Source organism: Syngnathoides biaculeatus, chromosome 15 (assembly GCF_019802595.1).
Source record: "Syngnathoides biaculeatus isolate LvHL_M chromosome 15, ASM1980259v1, whole genome shotgun sequence".
Taxonomy (NCBI): domain Eukaryota; kingdom Metazoa; phylum Chordata; class Actinopteri; order Syngnathiformes; family Syngnathidae; genus Syngnathoides; species Syngnathoides biaculeatus.
This window is the reverse complement of record NC_084654.1, coordinates 9208036-9231362: the sequence shown is the minus strand read 5'-3', so window position 1 is coordinate 9231362 and position 23327 is coordinate 9208036. Positions and strand designations below refer to the sequence as shown.

At 43.9% G+C, this 23327-nt stretch overlaps 1 protein-coding gene across 1 annotated transcript in view; it reads left to right on the top strand.

Annotated features, from left to right (window-relative positions):
• Window positions 1-13645, top strand: part of eipr1 (EARP complex and GARP complex interacting protein 1) — a 78867-nt gene extending 65222 nt beyond the window's left edge. Inside the window, exons 7-9 of the mRNA XM_061842806.1 lie at window positions 124-291; window positions 12289-12456; window positions 13347-13645. Of these exons, the coding sequence (XP_061698790.1) occupies window positions 124-291; window positions 12289-12456; window positions 13347-13521 (511 nt within the window). The 3' untranslated portion in view covers window positions 13522-13645. The remainder of the gene's footprint in view (window positions 1-123; window positions 292-12288; window positions 12457-13346) is intronic.
• Window positions 13646-23327: the final 9682 nt, after the last annotated feature.

Genomic DNA, 23327 nt, shown 5'->3' with positions numbered 1-23327 from the left:
GCCGCCCTATTCTAAATCATTTTCCCTCAACTAACCAATCTCAACTGTCACACTACCTAAACTTTGCCCATTTCTATAAAACTTTCCTCCTTAAATCTGTGTCTCTTTCTTTCTCTTTCTCAGTCAGATTTACTGTATCGAGAATGCTCATGGCCAGCTGGTGCGCGACCTTGACTTCAACCCAAATAGGCAGTATTATTTGGCCAGCTGTGGAGACGACTGCAAAGTTAAATTCTGGGATGTCCGTAATGTCCAGGAACCCATCAAAACCCTGGAGGAGCACTCACATTGGTAACTATACAAGTGTGTGATGTGTGTGTGTGTGTTGTGTGTGTGTGTGTGTGTGTGTGTGTGTGTGTGTGTGTGTGTGTGTGTGTGGTGTGTGTGTGTGTGTGTGTGTGTGTGTGTGTGTGTGTGTGTGTGTGTGTGTGTGTGCGTGTGTGTGTGTGTGTGCGTGCAGATGTCTGTCGAAAAAGTGTTTTGTCCTTGACCTGTGTAACCAGGGTTAGCATTAGAGGGTTAGTCACAGTGTATGTCTGAATCACAGTGACTCACTCGTTCCCCTCAACCTCTCATTTTTGCATGTCAAACAAACTTGATGGACAATCCCAGTAAGATTATAAAATATATACTTTGAAAATCCAACATAATCGGATGGAGCTGGAGTTGAATGCCATTTGGAAACCTTTTTTTTCATCTCATTTTGATTAATTTAACCTGTTGGGACACAATCGGTGTTTCCAATTAATAAGCTTAGTAGTTTGAAACTACCAGGAATAGCCCACGAATAGTCTAATTCAAAAATAACCCTTTTCTTCTCATGGATATTAGCCAAACGCATGAGAAAATGGTCAAATACTTTAAGGACAATGTTCCTCAACGTACAGTTGCAAGGAATTTAGGGATTTCATCATCTATCCATAATATCATCCAAAGGTTCAGAGAATCTGGAGAAATCACTGCATCTAAGCGGCAAGGCCGAAAACCAATATTGAATGCCCGTGACCTTTGATCCCTCAGGTTTTACTGCATCAAAAACTGACGTCATTGTGTAAACGACATCAACACATGACCTCAGGAACACTTCATAAAACCAATTTTAGTAAATACAATTCGGAACTACATCCCTAAGGAGAACTTAAAACTGTACTATACAAAGGAAAACCCATTTACCAACAACACCCTGAAACGCTAAGATGGACTAATGAAAAGTGCTCTGTCATCCGACGAGTCCATATTTGAAATTGTTTTTGAAAATTGTGGACGTCCTCTTCTCTGGGCCAAAGAGGAAAAGAACCATTCAAACTCTTATTGATGCTCAGTTTAAAAGCCACCAGCTGTGATGGTATAGGGCTGTGTGAGTACCAATGGCATGGGTAACCTTCACATCTGTGAATGCACTATTACTCCTGAAAGGTAGATACAGGTTTTGGAGAAACATGTGCTGCCATTCAGGCAGGTCTATTTTACGGACGCCCCTGCTTATTTCATTATTGAAATTTCTAACCATACTCTACATGTTACAACAGTGTGGCTTTGTGGTAAAAGAGTGTGGGTACTAGACTGGCTTGCCTGCAGTGCAAACTTCCCATTGTCTTCCAATGAAAATATGTGGGACATTGTGAAGCGTATAATACTACAACAGACTTCTGAACACCTGAAGCTGTACATCAAGCTATAATGGAAAAGAATTCCACCTACAAACTTTCTACAATTTTCCTCAGCTCCCAAACTGTTGAATGTTGTTAAAAGAAAAGGTGATGTAACACACATGACCCTGTCAGGTTTTTTGGAATGTATTGCAGCCATAAAATTCTAAGTTGATGATTATTTGCAAAAAACACTAAACTTTATAAGTTTGAATATTAAATATATTTTTAGTGTATTCAATTAAATATAGGTTGAACATGATTTCCAAATCATTATCTGTTTGTATTTGTTCAACATCCCAACTTCATTGGAATTGGGGTTGTACAAAGGTATTTTACGCTTCATAATGCACCACAAATTTTAAATGGGAGTCAGGTTTGGATTACAGGGAGGCCAGTCGAGTATCCATACTCTTTTATGACAAAGCCATGCTGTTGTAACATTACTAAATGTGGTTTGGCATTGTCTTGCTGAAATAATCAGGGGGCGTCCATGAAAAAGACATTACTTGGATGGCAGCATATGTTTCTCCAAAACCTGTATGTACCTTTCAGCTTTAATGATGACTTTACACATCTGTAGGTTAACCATGCCATTGGCACTAACACACCACCATCCCATCACAGATGCTGGCTTTTGAACTTTACGTTCATAACAGTCTGAATTATTCTTTTTCTCTTTGGCCTGGAGGAAACAACATCAACAATTTCCAAAAACAATTTGAATGTGGCCTCTGTCACGAACGAGGCTCGAGGGCAGACCCAGCGGGAGGAGCCAGCGGCGAAGGACGATCTGGGCGTAGTCTGCCGACGTGGAACGTAGGGTGCACCCTCATCGACCTGGGTAGTCTAAGTGATACGGCAACCAGGTTAATGATTTTGGTGATCGGGAACGGACCAATGAACCTGGGAGCAAGTTTACGGAATTGCATCCGCAGCGGGAGCTCCTTGGTGGTGAGCCACACTCGCTGCCCCACCCTGAGTTCTGGTGCGGCTCTCCTCTTGCGGTCCGCTGCGGACTTGTAGATGTTGCCCATGCAGAGCAGCATCCTCCGGGCTGCCTCCCAGGTCCGTTTGCAGCGCCGTACCACTGCCAGGGCCGACGGCACCGCGGAGTCTGTAGCCAATGAGGGAAACAGAAAGGGAGGATAGCCATGCACAACGTGGAGTGGAGCCATACCTGTTGAGGCTGAGGGGAGGGAGTTGTGGGCATACTCAACCCATTTGAGGTGCTGGCTCCACGTGCTCTGGTCCCTCGATGCTAAGCATCAAAGTCTGGTCTCTAATTCCTGATTTACCCTCTCTGTTTGGCCATTAGACTCCGGATGATGGCTCGAAGTTAGACTAGCCGAAGCGCCGATGGGGGTGCAGCATTCCTTCCAGAAGTGAGTGCTGAATTGTGGGCCTCTGTCCAAGACGTTGTCCCATGGTAGCAGACGACCTCGTCCAACACCAGCTGGGCTGTCTGCTTGGCCGACGGGATCTTCGTAAGTGGCACGAAGTGAACCATCTTGGAGAATCGGTACACTACAGACAGCAGAACTGTTTCCTTGAGAGGGCGATAGGCCGGTGACAAAGTCCAACACGATGTGTGACCACGGGCGGAAAGGGATGGAAAGAGGCCGCAACTCTCCCACCGGTCGTAAACGGGACGTCTTATTGGCCACACACACTGGGCAGGCATTGACAAATTCCTTCAGGTCTTTGCTGAGGTTGGGCCACCAGAATCTGTGTTCGACCACATAATGAGTTTTTGCTATACCCAGGTGGCAGACTGTCTTGTTCGAATGGGCCCAATTGACGACGTCTCCCCGAAGTGATGGAACAACGAACAGGTGATCAGACGGACAATCTGCGGGCGGCGCTGTCTCTCCCAGGGCCTCCTTCACCCGCGACTCGACGCCCAGGTGAAGCCGGACACGAAGCACGCCACTGGCAGGATAGGAGCCGCTACTGACTCCGTGGGCTCCCCCTCGTAGATCCGTGAGAAGTCGTCCGGCTTGCCGTTCTTGGAACCTGGGCGGAAGCAGGTGAAGAAGAGAGCCCACTTGGCCTGGGGGCCATTCAACCGTTTCGCGGTCCTTAGGTACTCTAGGTTTTTGTGGTCGGTGAGGACCATGAATGGTACTTGTGAGCCGTCTTGACCGCCAGCAGTTCGCGATCCCCCACGTCTGCCGGGGTTAGCTTCCTAGACAGGAACGCACACGGGTGGATCCTTCCGTTTTTGGGACTCCTTTGCGACAAAATGGCTCAGATTCCCGAGTCCGACGCGTCCACCTCCACCACGAACTGGAGATCTGGATTGGGGATAATGAGGATGGTTGCAGTGGTGAAACTTGCCTTTAGTTTATTGAAGGCCTCCTGGCAGGTCCTGGACCATTCGAAAACATTGTGCGGAGAGGTCAGGGCGTGCAGAGGGGCGGCCACAGCACTGGCGTTCCGAATGAACTTTCTGTAGAAATTTGCGAAGTCAATCAACCTCTGCACGTCCCTCATGCTGGCGGGGGTGGGCCACCGAAGCACCGCGTCGATCTTCCCGGGATCCATCCGTATCTCCTCTTCTCCCCGGATGAAGCCCAGAAACGACACGGATGCACAGTAGAACTCGCACTTCTCCCATTTCACAAACAGCTGGTGTTTCAAAAGACGCTGGAGCACCTCTCTGACCTGTCAGAAATGGGAGGTCAGGTGTGCTGAAAAGATAAGAATGTTGTCAAGGTATATAAATACGTTTTTGTTCAGGAACTCCCGAAGCACGTCATTAATAGTAGTTTTGGAAGAAGGCCGGGGCATTGGTCAGTCCGAAAGGCATCACAAGATACTCTTAATGCCCCGTGGGAGTGTTGAAAGCCCTTTTCCATTCGTCGCCCTCCCGGATCCACACCAGATGATACGCGCTGCGCAAGTCCAGCTTGGTGAAGATCCGGGCTCCTTGGAGGAGTTCTAATGCCGTAGCGATTAAGGGCAAGGGGTACCTGTTCTTGACCATGATGTCATTCAATCCTCGGTAGTCGATGCAGGGCCTTAAAGTGGAATCCTTTTTCTTAAAGAAAAAAAACCCTGCACCGGCTGGTGAGGACGACGGGCGAATGAGTCCGGTTGCCAGCGACTCCTCGACGTAATCCCTCATTGCCTGATGCTCCGGTCCTGTCAAAGAGAACAGTCTCCCTCTGGGAGGTGAGGTGCCTGGGAGGAGTTCGATAGCACAGTCATAAGGCCGATGCGGTGACAGAGATTTTGCCTTGGAGTCAGAAAAAACCTCCTTGAAATCATAGTAGCAAGAAGGCGCCGTGGCTAATTCGGAAGCGGTACTCAGTTCAGCAACTTGAATCCCTCCGTCCTCCCGAGCGGCAAGACACTGCTTGTGACAGTCCTCACCCAATGCCATTATCCGACACGTGACCCAGTCAATGTGGAGGTTGTGTCTCTTGAGCCACGGGCTCCACAGGATTATATCACTGCTGCTAGAGTTAAAAACGTGGAAACTAATGCGCTACGTGTCCGTGTCCGGAAAGTCCATACGTAAGGTTTGTGTGGGGTGTGTAACCCGGCAGAGGAACTTGCCGTTGGCGGCGTAAGCAATACGAAGACGCTGAGTGGGGAAGGTCGCCGCATGCAATGCTTTGACCACACGGGTATTTATTTGGTTATTAGGTTAGCGTCTGAACCGGAGTCAATGAACGTGGTCACTAGGCATAGGTGAGAGTCCGTTGCTACGGTGAGGTGCAAAAGCGACCGCCCTGACTCAGCGACAGTATACCCCACACTCACCGGCGTATAGATCCTAAGGTCGGAGCGCTTCGGTCGAACCGGGCAGCGAGCGATTAAGTGTCCAAGACAACCACAGCAGAAACGACACCCTTCTCGTCGCCGGCGCTCCTCCGCTGAGCTGCCGAGCCCCTCCGACGTAGTAAGCAACGTGGGCAGCCGGGAAGCGACCGGGCTGAGCCTCTCCGTCTCCTCCTCGGTCATGCCATCCATCTGCCTCTGCACGGCCAAGCGGTGATCCACCTTGAGGGCCAGTGCAATGAGGGCATCCAGCGAAGGATGAAGATCCACGGCAATCAGGTGACCACGGATCTGTGGGGAAAGTCCCTGGCAGAAGACATCATGGAGAGTCTCCTTGTTCCACCGGCTCTCGGCGGCCCGGATCCGGAATTTGATAACGTAGTCTGACACGCGGCGACGGTTTTGGTGAATTGTCATGAGTGAGGCCGCCGCCTTGCGTTCCGTAGCCGCGTACTGGAATATCTGGGTGAGCGCGCAGACTAACGTCGTCCATGAACGGCAGATCTCCGAGTTGCGACTCCATTCTGCTGTGGCCCACGCTTCCGCCTTTCCCGTCATGTGGGAAATGACGAAGCCGATCCGGGAGCGGTGATTGGGGAAAGTAGATGCCTGCAGATCGAAATGGAGGTCGCACTGCACAAGGAAGGGCTTAACGTAGACTGAGTCACCTGAGAAACGTTCCGGTCGGGAGAGCGGAGTTATGCTGGCACGGGAGGGCTCCGTTGCAGGGGGAATGGGTGAGCTCGGAGCGACAGGAGGAGTGACCATCGTCGGCGTAGCAGCCGCGCTAGCTTGGGATGCTAGCCACGCCTCAAGCCGGGCACAGATCTCATGGAGACGTTGATTCGTTACCTGTAGAGCAGCCTCTTGCTCAGCCAGGCGTCTGCTCTGGAACTGTAACGAGCGGCTTATGGCTTCGGAGTCGGCTGGGTCCATGTTGTGGTCAGATCATTCTGTCACGAACGAGGCTCGAGGGTGGACCCAAATGACTCCAGAGGCAAGCAGGTAGTGTACAGAAAGCCTTTATTCGGTCTGTGGTCAATGATTAGCGAGTCAGTCAGGAAAAGCAGCAGTATCAGAAGAGGCAGGCTTACTGGGATGGTCAGGGAACAGGGGAGGGTCGGTACACGCTAGGTCAGGTATATGGGAGTACAGGAACGAGGCATCAGAATCAACAATCTGGCGGAGGACTAGTTTTCCCCCGTGTCCTATAAGTACCGGGTGTAATCAGCCGAAAGAGAGTGCAGGTGTGTGGCGACTAATTGGCTGGCCACGCCCAGCCTGGGCAGGATGCCAGGAGCGTGACAGACTCATTGGACCGCATTGGACACTTTTCCACCTGGTGTTGGCTTTTATGTAGTTTCTGGGTATAACCCTTTGTACTACGGTCTTCACTACTTTTACACCAGACCGTGCAATCGTGCAATTATAGCAGGGGTTCCCAAACATTTTTTTAAAGCACCCTAATTTAGAGAGATTAGTTCCCCACTCCTCCAACCCACTAGTAAATTTCCACTGCCACCCCCCACTTTTAAAAGTTATTCCTTGGTAATCAACAAAAACATGAACAGATGGTTGTAAAATAATGAAAAATCTTCGTTGTAGTACATGGTAGCCCCACGTCCTACAGTTTGAAACCCACTGAGTTAAAGTCAGTGAACACAAAATTTAACGCCCGCTGTCTGGGATGTATCTAAAAGATTCCAGTCTTGGTAGATCATGAGCAACACACCCATTAAGAGCTTGTGCAATTTGTTACGGTAGTTCCCAATTTATCCCCAGCCATTTGGTATCCTTGTCAATTACCGTATTTTTCAGACTATAAGTCGCAGTTTTTTTCATAGTATGGTCGGGGGTGCGACTTATTTTCCAGAGCAACTTATATGTGAAATTATTAACACATTATTACATTCATCCATCGCTTATAAGTTATTTTCACGCTGACAACCATAAGAGGGCGCTCTAGGCCCGTGTATATGTAATTTATAACAACTCAAACGGACTGAATTAAGATGCCATTGAAGAGAAAATCATATTCTGCAGATTATTTTAAATAACATTATGATGTTGCTGACCACTTACCATGAATGTGACTCCTCATACATCAATAGGTTCAGCTTCATGCAGGCATTGAGACTTCCATCCGTTTATCGTAGACACACAGCAGAACCCTCCCTCTCCACAAAGGCTCTCCATTCTTGTTGACAACTTCGGTACTCATATTTTTTTCTTTGAGCAACCTTTGTCAAAAGCGTTTCCATAATTACGTAGTTGTTCCGACACTATTGGCGTTCGAGTCAAAGCCTGTGGATTATGGGAACCTCACTCGGACAAACTGTCTCTGCATCATTACAAGAGCACAGCTTCCGGGTGAATCCGCCTTGAAACTTTCCAGGAAGTCATTGGATGGTTCAATAAAGTATGGGGTTCCGTGTCAACTAAAACCATCCTGTCTGGATTCAGAAAGGCTGGAATAGGCTAGTTGTAACTGCAGCCGATGAGGAGTCTGATTTAGAAGAAGAAGCGGCAGGTCGTCTACCTCTGGAGTTGGCGGACTTGCTAAGAAGTGACACCAAGGATGAAGATTTCATTGGACTTTAGTTACTGGATATTTGGAGTGACATGGATGGTTTTGGTAAACTTCTTAGTATGTTATTTATGCTATGGTTATTGGAATAACTTTTAATATGTTTTGTTAACATACCAGGCACGTTCTCAGTTGTGTCATGTAACGTAAGCATACCGTTCAGCCTATTGTTGCCGCTATTCTTTTTTTATTTTAAATTGTTCGTCATTTAAATTTTAAATGACATCTCTGTTCTTGGTGTTGGATTTTATCAAATAAATTTCCCCCCAAAATTTGACTTATACTCCAGTGTGACTTATATATGTTTTTATCTTTGTTTTTATGTTCGTCATTTAAATTTTAAATGACATCTCTGTTCTTGGTGTTGGATTTTATCAAATAAATTTCCCCCCAAAATTTGACTTATACTCCAGTGTGACTTATATATGTTTTTATCTTTGTTTTTATGGATTTTATGGGTGTCGCAACCTGTACTCCATTGCTACGTATAGTCCGGAAAGTCACTCACCATAGGTTAATATGCAGCTCATGTCTACGGAGGTTCTCTGCCATATGATATGTATAGCTTATGGTTTGAAATCCAAACCCTTTTCAGATTTTGGGCCTTTTGTTCCACCAAATTTTTGGTAAAACTGAAAAAACATTTTGGCAGTTCAAACTGGAAAGTACCACTATTGGCATGGAACTGGAAATGCAAATGAGGAAAGAGGCATCATAATGTGCTTTGTAACTGAAGTATGTCTTTTTTTGTTGTTGTTTTGTTCTTTGCTAGTTTGTGGAGGATGCAAAAACAATGCTGAAGACAATAAAAACTCCACTGTGCCTCTGTTGATTGGTTTCTGATTTTATTAATGGCTTTATCTCCTAAATAATTGAATGGCTTAAGTACTTGTGCTGCAATAAAATGCAGTTATATGCTAATTACATTTTAAATAGGCAGTTACTCCTTTTGACAGTAAAGGTTTAACCACTGTCGGCCCAATGTGTATCAGTTCTGCTTCACTTTCTCCTCTCCTCTGTGAACCTGCAGGCAGTGCCAAGAGCGAAACACGAGAGTACTGCAGCAGTGTGCAAGAGAGGGTGTGTGTGAGAGAGAAACCCTCTCCTGTGTAAGATTTAAATGTGTGTGTGTGTGTGTGTGTGTGTGTGTGTGTGTGTGTGTGTGTGTGTCTGGCGCGCCACCAGGCTTCTCCTGCAGCAAAACACTCTTACCTGATTAAGCCATATGCACGAAAACACATGCATACAAAGATCTCACATCTTCTCAGAAGGAAGATAAACTTGGCTAACAGATCCATAGCTCCAGGTTGCTGCAGATTTTATCTGCTTCTGATGGGTGATAGGCATGTGTATGCATATACTGTATGTGTGTGTGTACTTTACCACCCAATATTTCTACTCTTTCTACTTTGTCTTTTCTGCAGCAGTGTACCATTAACTATCTCACATGTACAGTATGATTGTCCGTGTCAGTGTGCACTGCCATTTCAGGAGCACATGCAGGAAGGGACATTTGGGTTTCTATGAGTACTGTTATGTTAGCAGATTATGGAGTAGTAGGAATAGCATGGCCATAGATGATTTTCTGTCAACAGGATGGATATCCATGCCTCAATCCCTCCCTGTGAGGGGACAGTGCCTGCACTTTAACCAATGTACCGGTTGACAGAGATAGAGTGAGTGATGGACAAAAGCACAGAGAAAAGAAGAAAGACTGAAAAGTAGAAAAGGAGGGAAGAGTATTCATAACCACAGTGGTAGAAGAGGGATAAGATCTGAATGAGTTCCTGTCAACGTAACTCAAAAATTGGATGAAGCTAGGAGGGAAGCATCAGGTAAAGCAAATTTATTATGAATATGTGGGAGCTCCACTCTAAGGTAGGAAATGTTTTTGATTTTTCACTGAATGATTTTGGTTTCATCTGACCAGAGCACCTTCTTCCACATGTTTGGGTTAAGGGTCTCCCAGGTGGCTTGTGGCAAACTTTAAAGAACTAACTTTAACTTTAGAGACTTTTTATGGAAATATTTGAGAAATGGCTTTCTTCTTGCCACTCTTCCATAAAGGCCAGATTTGTGCAGTGTATGACTGATTGTTGTCCAATGGACAAACTCTCCCACGTCAGCTGTAGATCTTTGGAGTTCATCCACAGTGATCATGGAACTCTTGGCTGCATCTCTGATCAGTTTTCTTCTTGTTCGAGGTGAAAGTTTAGTGGGACAGCCGGGTCTTGGTAGATTTGCAGTCGTCTGATACTCCTTCCATTTCAATATGATTACTTGCACAGTGCTCCTTGAGATGTTTAAAGCTTGAGAAATCTTTTGTATCCAGATCCAGCTGTAAACTTTTCCATAACAGTATCTCAGACCTGCCGTGTGTTGCTTGGTCTTCATGATGCTCTCTGCACTTTAAACAGAACCCAAAGACGATCACAGAGCAGGTGCATTTATATGGAGACTTGATTACACACAGGTTGATTCCAGTTACCATCATCAGTCAACATTGAATCATTCAGAGCTCCTCACTGAAATTCTGGAGTGAGTTTGCTGCACTGAAAGTAAAGGGGCCAAATAATACTGCACGCCCCACTTTTCAGTTTTTCATTTGTTAAAAAAGTATAAAATATCCAATAAATTTTGTTCCACTTCACGATTGTGTCCCAATTGTTGTTCATTCTTGACACAAAAAAATTATCTTTATGTTTAAAGCCTGAAATGTGGGAAAAGGTTGAAAAGTTCAAGGGGGGCGAATACTTCCACAAGGCACTTTATGTATCAATGACAAAATTTTCATGAACAAATGAATCTGGTTACTGACAGTCCATAATTTCCACTATTTTGCATATTTCTTTTTATAGTAGTGTATTCAATTTTATCTTTTGCCACACTATATGTCTTTGCTTCACTAGGTGAGGATGATAATCTTTTCAGTTAATTTGGCAGTGGGTTTTGCTACCTACTAAATGGTACAAGCCAAGTTCTAAAAGAGCTACATTTACACCTCTGTTCAACTTGTACATCTGGGAACATTTTTATTTCTGTATATAGGAAATGTTTCTTTTCTGTTTTGGCAAAGAAAAAAAAATAGAATGCTCCTGGAACATGTAAAGTTTTGACAGCACCATTCAGGTTCCTTTGTAGTTTCAATTTCAGATTGAACTCCTCTCCAGTGCTCAGGCAATTATTTTAAATGTTTCATTGATTATGTTTTTGGTGTTGCAGAGTACAGTAAGGTACATGCAGTTGACAAATTACACAAATTAAAAGATTAGTGTATTTATTGTGGGTGGTCATCACACCCACTTAAAATTTTGATAGTATTTTATGAGAGATGTTCATAAAGCATGTGTCATGATACATCTGTCCATCCATTTTCTGTGCCTTGGCCTCACAGTTTTGAGGATTGTGGTTCAAATCCGTGTCCCGCCTATATGGAGTGTGCTTGTTCTCCCCCTGCCTGCGTGGGTTTTCTCTGGGCACTTCGGTTTCCTCCCACGTCCCAAAAACATGCATTCATTGGAGACTCTAAATTACCCTTCATTGTGATTGTGAGTGCAACTGTTGTCTGTCTCTATGTTCCCTGTGATTGACTGGCAACCAGTGTACCCTGCCTCCTGTGCCAATGACAGCTGGGATAGGCACTCCCGTGACCCTCTTGAGGATAAGCAGCTCAGAAAATGGATAGATGGAAGCTTATTTCCAGAAGCCTTAATCACAAAAATAGTCTCTAAGGATTCACAGGCCCATAGCTGCCAATCATTGATGACGTCCCGAAATCTTCACCTCCCAAGTAGTAGTAGTTCCAACATTGTATAAAAATAAACATTTTACATTTGCCCAAAAATGTTAAATGAAACATCTGAGCTAACTGCACAGTTTCAACATTTTTTGTCTTATTCTTGTTTTAATGTATAGGACCATTATGCTTTCTTCCTTGAAATTCATCTCTGTCTTCCCAACTTGCCTGCCCCACACTAGCCCCATTCTCTCCACTCGAGTTTTAGCTTGTAAGCAATTGGCCAATGGATCCCCACATATTACCCTGACCAGAAAGTTGCAAGTTAAGATAAGAATACCGTAAATTTTCAATCCCTGTAATCAAGCAGGAATGTAAAGATGTCTATCAAAATATCGACCGTGGTTCTCCAATTAAGTATGACTTGTTGCCCCAATAATTTTTTTCTATATATTGTTGCACTTTGTCATGGTTTTCCATGATGCTTTTTGTTCTTCGTTTAATGCTGAATACTCATTTTGTCGTAGGGTGTGGAGCGTCCGCTATAACCACAGCCACGACCAGCTGGTGTTGACAGCCAGCAGTGACAGCCGCCTCATCCTTTCCAACATGGTGTCGATCTCCTCAGAGCCATTTGGCCATTTGGTGGATGATGAGGATCTCAGCGAGGGCGAGGACAACCCCCAGGAAGATAAGTAAGAGCAAGATGTGTCTGGATTTTTTTTTTGTTTTTTTGCAATTCATGAGACATGATAGACAAACAAGCCCAAAATAATGTGTTGTGAATTTTACACACTACAGAGAAGAGTGGTTTTTTTTATCCTGCCAAATTTGAATGAGTTAAACAAAATTGACCAAGAAGAAAGGCCACCTGCGAGCTGCAGGACTGTGTGGGGATATCTGCTGAAGGCATAGCAGACAGCCTTTCACCTGTAAAGCATGCTGGGAGCATGTAAATAGCGCTTAAAGTTCATGTTTGTGTCAGTTTTTTTGAGAGTCATTCTTTTGTTATATTATTTGCTCGCGATGCTATCCTGATTGCTGTGGTGCGATAATTTTAGTTTCAGTTTGAAATGGTACCTGCACTCCAAAAAAATTCCTTCTGATTTGGCGTATATACAGTACAAGAGGAAGCTTAAATAGATGCAGTCCCAACAGTTTTCAAACGACAGCAGGAATTTGAAGCTCGTACCAATGCAGATACAGGAGCTTCAAAGTGTACCAGAATGGCTGCGGCAAAACTCAAAATGCACAGCATCGGTCAAATTTCAAATCTGGTCTGGTTTTGGATTGGATGGATGGATGGATGGATGGATGAAACGTTTTTTTTGCCGTTTTAAGTATCCATTAAATAAAAATACCATTAAAAATATGCATCACCCTAAATGCGACACGTTATGTGCACAACAAGGCCCTTCAGATTGCAGCTGGTTGTTATGATTTACATTAAGTGAACTCGTTTATCGCATTATGAAATGATGAGGATTCTTAACAGGACTGCACATGACAGTGTTTTGTATGGCATAGATTTGATCTAATTTCTTCAGCTTTCCACCTTCTCCTGTGTTGTGCGCATGTGTTGCAGGAGCAAAGAGCCTCTGAAGGACAGTGTGGTGTCCACCTACGAGGAGCATGAAGACAGCGTGTATGCAGCTGAGTGGTCATCGGCCGATCCGTGGCTCTTTGCCTCGCTCAGCTATGATGGCCGGCTCGTCATCAACAGGGTCCCCCGTACCCTGAAATACCAGATCCTTTTATAAGCAAAGATATACGTCCATGACACAGAGGGTGTGTTTTCTGAAAATTGTGTTGCAAAAACTGTAATTAATGTAAATACAGTAGACATCTTGTGACTGAACACTAAATTAAAGATTCCTGCTAACAGCTTTTTTTCCATTGTGTGGTTCTTCAGTGGGACTTTTACATTTACAAGAATAAGGAAAATCATTTGTATTGTCATGATCATGCATACATGCACACGAATTGTGTTCTCTGCATTTTACCCATCACAGTAAACACTTGTTAGTGGAACACACTGGCCCAGGAGGTAGCTGAAGCACTTGAGGAGCGGTCTGGGGTATCAGTGTCTTGCTGATAGCTGCAAGATTGCTCAAGGACACCACAGCTGTAAGTCTGGAGGATTTTCCAGTCGGGGTCTTGAACCTGCGTCCCCCATGGTAGTAGGTGACGATCTTAACCATTGGGCAATGGCTTTCAAAGGAGTTTTATGAGACTCGGCATGATCATTTCAAAATGTTGTTACAAATGATATTCTGCAGCCTCACCATAGATATTTGTCCTTCTGCTCGAGCATTCCAGCCAGAATAATAGTGTAAATAATGCAAAATTACAATTTCCCTAGAAATTACCTGTGAATCGCTGTAACTGAGTGCAATTTTCAACACTCGGTCAGTGAATCAAATTAATATATTAAGCATATTGTTGCTAATTGTGCGGCAACCTTGTATTTCATACAAACAGCAGACTACAAATGAGAGTTATTTATTAAACGTGAAAACATTGCGTGAATTGCGTGTTTGCAACAACCCTGTTTTTGTTGATAGAAGAATGACAGTGCTATCGATGGTACGGCCGCGGGATGCTTATTTTGCGCCTTAACGGGCAGCATTTTTGCAACAGCCCCATTTTTATTGAGCTAAAAATGGTGGTATTGTTGGATTGTTTATGATGGAATGGTTAGAGGAGCTGTGGCCATGAAAAGGATATTCAACATGGAGACGAGTGTGTCCACGGGGAGATGTGGTGGGAAATGAAAGTCTGTACTAATCAGTAAAGTGAAACAAGACAGACCACTAAATGGGCCAACACCAATACAAATATATGTATATATGTAATATCATCTCATGCTATCATACATATGTAAAGCCTGGGTGCTGCTAACATGCATAGACGATGTCATGACTTAAATTCCTTGTCATTACTTTTTTGCTCAGCTTCACAGCTTGGCAATTTGAATATTTTGAAACCTATGCCTGCTTAAAAAAATAGATATCCATATTATCATTAAATCATTCAAAATAATAATACTGTTGCTCCATTATTTTTAGGAATACAACAATATATTTGAAAGCAGTTCTGTCAGTTCACACTTTACATGTGTTCCAATGCATGGTACCAGTGCTGATCTATAAATTATAACAATGTGGAAAATATAATTCACTGCAATAGTTCAATCACAAAAATATAAACTAAATACAGTATTCATAAAAATCACAAAAAATACTCACACAAACAGTAAAATTGGGTTTTGTTTTATCTTTTTACAATTTCAATGATAACTTGCAGCTGACAGGAACTCATAATTTAATTCAAATCGGAATAAATATTACATAAGAAACAACCAAAAAGATTTTTGATGTACTGTACATACAGTGGCTGCACGGTGGGCAGCTAGTTAAGCGTTGGCTTCACAGTTCTGAGGTCCCGGGTTAAATCCCGGACCCGCCTGTAGGGAGTTTGCATGTTCTTCCCGGTGCCTGCGTGAGTTTCCTCTGGGCACTCCGGTTTCCTCCCACATTCCAAAAACATGGAACATTAATTGGACACTCTAAATTGCCCCCAGGGTGTAATTCTAATTGTGGCTGTTTGTCTCAATGTGCCCTGCGATTGGTTGGCAACCAGTTCAGGGTCTACCCCGCCTCCTGCCCGGTGACAGCTGGGATAGGCTCCAGTACTCCCCGCAACTCTCGTGAGGATAAGCAGTGAAGAAAATGGATGGATGGTTGGATGTACATACAGTGTCTTCTGAAAGTATTTGGCCCCCTTGAACTTCTCAACCTTTCGCCACATTTCAGCTTTCAAAAATAAAGATGTAATTTTTTTTTGTGTCTAGGATGAATAACAAGTGGGACACAATCGTGAAGTGGAATGAAATTTATTGGACATTTTATACTTTTTTAACAAATAGAAAAATGATAAGTGCAGCGTGCAATATCATTTGGCCCCTTCACTTTCAGTGAGGCAAACTCACTCCAGAAGTTCAGTGAGGGTCTCTGAATGATCCAATGTTGACGGATGATGATAAATAAAATCCACCTGTGTGTAATCAGGTCTCCGTATAAATGCACCTGCTCTGTGACAGTCTCAGGGTTCTGTTTAAAGTGCAGAGAGCATCATGAAGACCAAGGAACACACCAGGCAAGTCCAAGATACTGTTGTGGAGAAGTTTAAAGCCGGATTTGGATGCGAAAAGATTTCCCAAACTTTAAACATCTCGAGGAGCACTGTGCAAGCAATCATATTGAAATGGAAGGAGTGTCAGACCACTGCAAATCTACCAAGACCCGGCCGTCCCACTAAACTTTCACCTCGAACAAGGAGAAAACTGATCAGAGATGCAGCCAAGAGTTCCATGATCACTGTGGATGAACTCCAAAGATCTACAGCTGATGTGGGAGAGTTTGTCCATAGGACAACAATCAGTCATACACTGCACAAATCTGGCCTTTATGGAAGAGTGGAAAGAATAAAGACAAAGACAAGATATCCATAAAAAGTGTCATTTAAAGTTTGCCACAAGCCACCTGGGAGACACACAAACATGTGGAAGAAGGTGCTCTGGTCAGATGAAACCGAAATCGAACTCTTTGGCCACAATGCAAAATGATGTTTGGTGTAAAAGCAAGACAGCTCATCACCCTGAACACACTATCCCCACTGTCACACATGGTGGTGGCAGCTTCATGGTTTGGGCCTGCTTTTCTTCAGCACGGACAGGGAAGATGGTTAAAATTGATGGGAAGATGAATGGAGCCACATACAGGACCATTCTGGAAGAAAACCTGTTGGAGTCTGTAAAAGACCTGAGAATGGGACTGAGATTTATCTTCCAACAAGACAATGACCCTAACCCTAACATATTGCCAAATCTACAATGTCTTGGATGATGTCCTTCCACACATCAGCAATGGCTGCACAGCACCGTGTAACTTTACTCCTTTACAGCTGCAGAGATTTTATTGAAGATAATGTTTCCATCTTATTTTTAAAAGATCGGAACAACGAGTCAAATATGCTTCTTAATGCGTGATGTGACGAACCCGGAAAAGATGCTTCGTGGCGGCTTTCGCTGTTGAACTATATTGTATGAAAAGTGACTGCTGTGCGGCCAGTTGGGATTTTAGTTTGTTCACTTTTCTCTTTCTCAGCTTGCTTTTCAGCGGAATGTCGGTGTCGTATTTTCCATAAACAGTTCGAAGATGCCGTTCCACATTTCACTACAGTGGCAAATGAGGCAAACACACTTTGAAAATGACATCGTGAAAAAAAAATCCTCCTCACATTGTGTATGAAAGTGATATGTTTTTGTTTTTAATACTTCTTTACTGCAACATCTATACTCATGTTTAAGATTTCTTAAAATAGGGGGGAACTCACTGACAGCGTGTTTTCCTGTACTGCCGTTGTGTGCACATCCGCGGTGAGCCAAAGTTAAAAAAAAATACGGCTGATGTCTTTTTTCTTTTTTCTCGGCACGCCGTCGTGATTGACTGAAACTGCCAATCGACAGATTGAGCACCCCTGCCCTACAACATCTGGGCATGCAGATATTCCCCTGAGAGCTCTCATCCCAAACGTGGATCAGGGCATCAGTGAACCTGTGAATAGTTTGTGGTGCAACATAGCTGCACTGGATAGAACAAGATATGATGTCCCAGAGGTGCTTGATTGGATTCAGGTCTGGGGAATTGTATGTCCATGGTCTCATATAAACTGCCATCTGACTTCAGTGACATGAAAGTGGACATTGTCATCAGATGGAACGCAGAGCCCACTGAACCGGGATATAGTACAATTTTTACACCAGTTAAACCCCACACCTCAGCCTTCTCTGCTCATGCGATGTGTGCTGGGACTGGTTGTGCAAGGACAGGCCAAATCTTGTCGACTGTGGCAGACATCATCAACAGGCCCATTAATCACAACTAATCTCTACGCATCGCACATTATCAATTACACTTGTGCCAAACAAGCCACTGGGTATTTCATTATTTGCCATTCAGCAGGGACCGAAACGCTGAAAGTATAAAAGCTTAATGCTAATTTGTCCGAAAACTGCCATCCATCATCACCAAAACTTGTGTACCGTACATCTTCTCCCATGCCCATTTCCACTTCTGACAATATCAAAAATTGTCATTTCTCCCTTAAAATGTGCACATGGTGGAAGGGTACATGAGGAGAGATGTGCACATTAGTTGTGATGACGACTGATTGCAGTTTTCTGACATTAAGCAACATTCAAGCTTTTTCATGTTTACAGTAAGCATAATGGGGCAGTCAAAATTGCACCGTATAACAAGACTCAACTCAAGAGCTCCTTTGAGCCGTACTTGTTTCTTTGTAAAAAATCTGAAACCGCCCAATTTTCGGCTTGTGCTTGTTGAACAAAATTCAGCAGTCTAATCAGAAAATTTGATTTTCTGAGTTTTCTCCAGGTACCCCAGTTTCCTCTAATGTCGCAAAAATATGCATATTAGGTTAATTGAAAACTCTAAAATTGCCCAGAGGTGTGTGAATGTGAGGTCAGCACAGTCGACATTCTGACAATGCATATCACAATATCATCTGGAAACATCATGGTCTAAGGGGATTCCAGTCTAACCTCGTCTGTCAGCCTACCCATTACTAATGCAAACAGGAAGGGGCTTAGAGTTGATCTCTGATGCAGTCCCACCTCCACCTTAAATTCTTCTGACACACCAACGGCACACCTCACCATTGTTCTGCTGCCCTCATACATGTCCTGTACTATTCTAACATATTTCTCTGCCACACCAGACTTACGCATGCAGTATCACAGTTCCTCTCTTGGTACTATGTCATAGGGTTTCTCTAGATCCACAAAGACACGATGTAGCTCATTCTGACCTTCTCTGTATTTTGCCTTTTTTCCACTAGCATCCTCAAGGCAAATAATGCATCTGTAGTACTCTTTCTTGGCATGAAACCATACTGTTGCTCGCAGATACTTAGTTCTGTCCTGAGTCTAGCCTCCACTACTCTTTCCCATAACTTAATTGTGTGGCTCATTGACTTTATTCCTCTATAATTCCCACAGCTCTGAACATCGCCTTTGTTCTTAAAAATGGGAACTAGAACACTTGTCCTCCATTCTTCAGGCATCTTTTCACCCGCTAGTATTCTGTCCTCTTTTTCTTTTCCTTTCGGCTTGTCGTGTTAGGGGTCGCCACAGCGTGTCATCTTTTGCCATCTTAGCCTATCTCCTGCATCTTCCTCTCTAACCCCAACTGCCCTCATGTCTTCCCTCACCACATCCATAAACCTTCTCTTTGGTCTTCCTCTCGCTCTTTTGCCTGGCAGCTCCATCCTCAGCACCCTTCCACCAATATACTCACTCTCTCGCCTCTGAACATGTCCAAACCATCGAAGTCTGCTCTCTCGAATCTTGTCTCCAAAACATCCAACTTTGGCTGTCCCTCGAATGAGCTCATTTCTAATCCTATCCAACCTGCTCACTCCGAGCGAGAACCTCAACATCTTCATTTCTGCTACCTAGGCTTAAATGGAAAAAGATGACACGCTGCGGCAACGCCTAATGGGACAAGCCGAAAGGAAAAGAAGAAGAAGACTAACAATTTACTTTGGACTTGAACAGTTTTTCACCATGTCCTTTATTCTCAAGTCATTTTTTGGAAGACTACACTTTACTTTTAATTGAGTCACATTATTTTCAACACTCACTTAAAGCCCAAGTGTCATCCCTATTAACATTCTAAAATAGATATTATAATGAAAAATATAACATATAACATTATTCACTTCGATGTGTATACAATGCGTCATCCATGCGCAAAGTTGCAGAACTGTCATTCTACGATATCCAAGTGGTCACCATATTGGCTGCATCCTCCGTCCGTAACGTCACCTGGATATTCGCCAAAGAAAACACGCGGTGCACCCTACCCATGGGAGACAAACGCGGCCCTTCTGACATGGAAGCTCTTTTCGAAAAGGAGAACACCACATAACCGAGTGAAGTTACCGGGCAATATTACACTATTGTTTCGAGCACTTGGGGCAACATTACACTATTGTTTCGAGCCATATTCAGATGATATGCGATCATGGCCAAACCACATCCCCGTCCGATGCACTTCCGCGGCGGAGATGAGCCATCGCGGCCATCTAGCCGGCGTGGCTTCTGACGGAGCCGAGCGGTGGTGCTTTAGGGGGTTGTTCATAGACGGTGCAGTTTGTGACCAACAACACAGTCGACCCGAGGCGCTTTACTGCCCACACGCGGCTGAGTGAGGCATTCTCAGCTGGGTTCTTTAGAGCTGCCCCTGCCCGCAAAGCCAGACACGCAGCCTTCGCAGAAGCCGTGATCGCCGAACGCGGCGCCTCAGCTGGTGTTGCTGATTTTCAGCGCCGTCGTGGCATATAATGGAGCTGAGCCGTGCTGCTTTTAGGGGGTTATTCATAGCCGCCGCAGTACGCGATGAACACCGTTGAGCCGGACCGCATTACTGCGCACATGCGGCTGCGTGTGGTATTCTTGGCTGGGTTCTTCAGATTCGCCGCCGTCCGCGCAGCAGCCAGACGCCGTACGACGCGCACATCGACATATTTCGTATGCGGATTTTTTGTTATGTTATGAGAGACCAAATAGGTGGTCCGCCCCAAACTATTATTTTTTTTAGTACCTCTATACACACCTACCTGTTATTTGGAACCCACGAAACTCTCGTCCTGTGGACCCGTGCAATCCATTCCTCACAACAAACCAGGTCTTTTGCAAACTTATGAAGGGTAAATCCCGAGTGTTCAAGCAATGTCCAGCAATGCAATGAGCCGGCAATTTGACTAACACCTAGGAGCAACGAGCTACCTTCGCAGAGGTAAAACTAATGGAAAAAAACGAGTCCACTTCGGGGCGCCGCTGTCCTTTACGTCACTTTCTGCTTCTTCTCAAAGACAAATCCCTCACGAGGATTTTCATGGCGGAATAACATACAAAAAATCATCCATTTCATGACAGTAGCCCTTTAAATACAATATTTGGCTACTTTACCCACCTTTGTTGAAGACTGAAAATGCCTGTAATTCTTAATGTGAGTGTGGATGGTTGTTTGTCAACGTATGCCCTATGACTGACAGCCGATCTTTCTCTGTGCAAGACCAATCTTCTCTAGATGCAACTACTCTACGCTAAGCATGCCAGAGTCAAGTGCAAAACAGCCACGTCAGCTGTGAGAGAAATGTAGCTCTCCTAGATTCATTGTCAAAAGCATAATTTTCACACAGATGTTTCCCTCTAACGAGTCGGTGGAAATGGCTAGAGCCGCAATGGAAATGAAATTAAAAGTAATTAGGCTTCATTCAATTGTTTATTCATAAATGCAACATGGAGCCACTTTGGTTGTGTGTGAGGCTGAGCGTGAGATTGGAGCTTCACGTTTCAAGTGATAATTACCTCAGTGTGTGTTTGACTGATTTGCATGGAGGAAATTTTGGCCTCCTTGAACTGAAGATAGTGCTTTAACATGCTTCTCTGCGCAGTGGGTGGAGAGAGGAAAGACCAAGAAGAGATAGCTTGAGAAAAGGAGTTAAGAGGTCTGCAGCGAGCACCCATGGGAGGTGATGAGTGCGGCATGGGCCAAGATACACAGAATGTGTGCATGAAGTGGAGGAAGGAAGCCTGGTCTGCTGAGTGTTGTTCTCTCCAGGGTTGACACTGGGCTTCATGAATTTCACAGCATGCAGATCCAGCACTAACATTCTGTTGTTTTTTTCAGATTTTTTATTTTATTTATTAAACTTTATGACTCCTTGTTTGATTTGGTCTTGCTTGAGCAGAAAGTTACCAACATGAGCCTGAAGACCTTATTCCAGCCCTCTGCACAGACGCTGTAGAGAACTGACAAAAACAAAACATCGTCAAAATAGTGAAATATAGTACTTCCAAATGTGAACATACAAGCTGCAGTGTTTTCTGTGTCAGGATCATTTCTCTGACTCTTAGCTCCGTAGCTCTGCAGTTTCTACACAAAACACAGTCTCATCGCTTTTGATGTTAGCTGGAAGCATGCTTAACAGTGACAACTGCCCTGTAGTCAGTAGAAAAGCTCTTGTTTCCCCTAATATACTTATTTATGGTTTTATCATTTCTGGAGAAGATAAACACCATGTAGAAGGGACAAATAGTGTGTATTTGGGCATCATTTAAATTTTAGATGTTTCACAGTAAGTCTGTCTTTCCAGCATTACATTTTAGCATTTCCATATGCAGAGATAATTCAATGCCTTGAAATTATTCAAATTCAATTCAAACATTTCCTTCACTGAACACTGGAAAAAAAAAATGAATGAAGATTTATTTAATTCCAACCAGCCAGCCATTTTCTTTCGTTGAGCCGATGTCGGGTCATGGGGGCTATAGCTTTAGTAGGGATGCCCTAGCTACTTCATCCAGGTCTTCCAGGGCCCGAGGCCAGCTGGGAGACATAGTGTCTACAGCATGTCCTGGGACGTTCACGGGGTCACCGTTCGGTGGAACATGCTCAGAATACCTCACCAGGAAGGCGTACGGGAGGCATCTTAATCAGATTTGCGAGCGACCTCATCTCTCAGCGTGGAGAAGCAGTGGCTCTACTCCAAGGTCCTCCCGGATGACCGAGTTCCTCACCCTATCTCTAAACCAGACCCATCCATGCCTCGGCTGATCAAGTTCTGACATTTTCAGGTTCCAATTCATTTAAAACATTTGAGCAGAGCTTATGATTGGAACCTGATTGAATGACTTTTCAATTCATATTTCTTTGGATAAATAATGTCAATGAAGGATGAGTTGGCATCTATGGCCATGTGTTTCTTTTTTTTTTTCAAATACTTCCATTAATCTGCAATACAATAAGTGTAATTTTCCATGTAATTTTAATTGACAATTCCACAATTCTTCTAATAATTTACAAATAACAAAAAACAGAAGACAAGGGAAATGCAAATACCTGTAGGTCATTTCAAAATATTCAAATTCAAATGTACATAGCTACTTACTCCAATCGAGTGATTCCTGTTGACAAACATCCAGCTAGATAGATACATACATACATAGAATATTTACAACAAATATCTAAATCAATTTACTGTGCCAAGTATCCTGAAAATATAAACAAGTATAAATTAGTTGTTTCCCTTTCTGGTAGATGCCAACAAATTGAAATGTTTTTATAGAAGCCATCATAAATGGTACAGATCGTGACATATGAACTCATTTTTGTTATGAATTCAATAAATTCAGTGATAATGTTTATCTATCCCATCACCCATGTGGGAATAAGTGGCTCAGAAAATGGATGGATGGAAAGATGGCTGTTTTTTCGAATGGATTTTCCCAACTGAATACTTTAAGGACTTATAGGCTTCTGTAATTAATCAATTATATTTTCAAAAATGACACCACCTCCTATTTTGAACACAGAAACTGCCATAGCCTTGTCAGCAGATAGTTGATAAACCTCGTAGTTGTTGAAGGTCAAACGAAACCACATTGGAGGTGCTAATGCAGTGAAGCATACAGCCA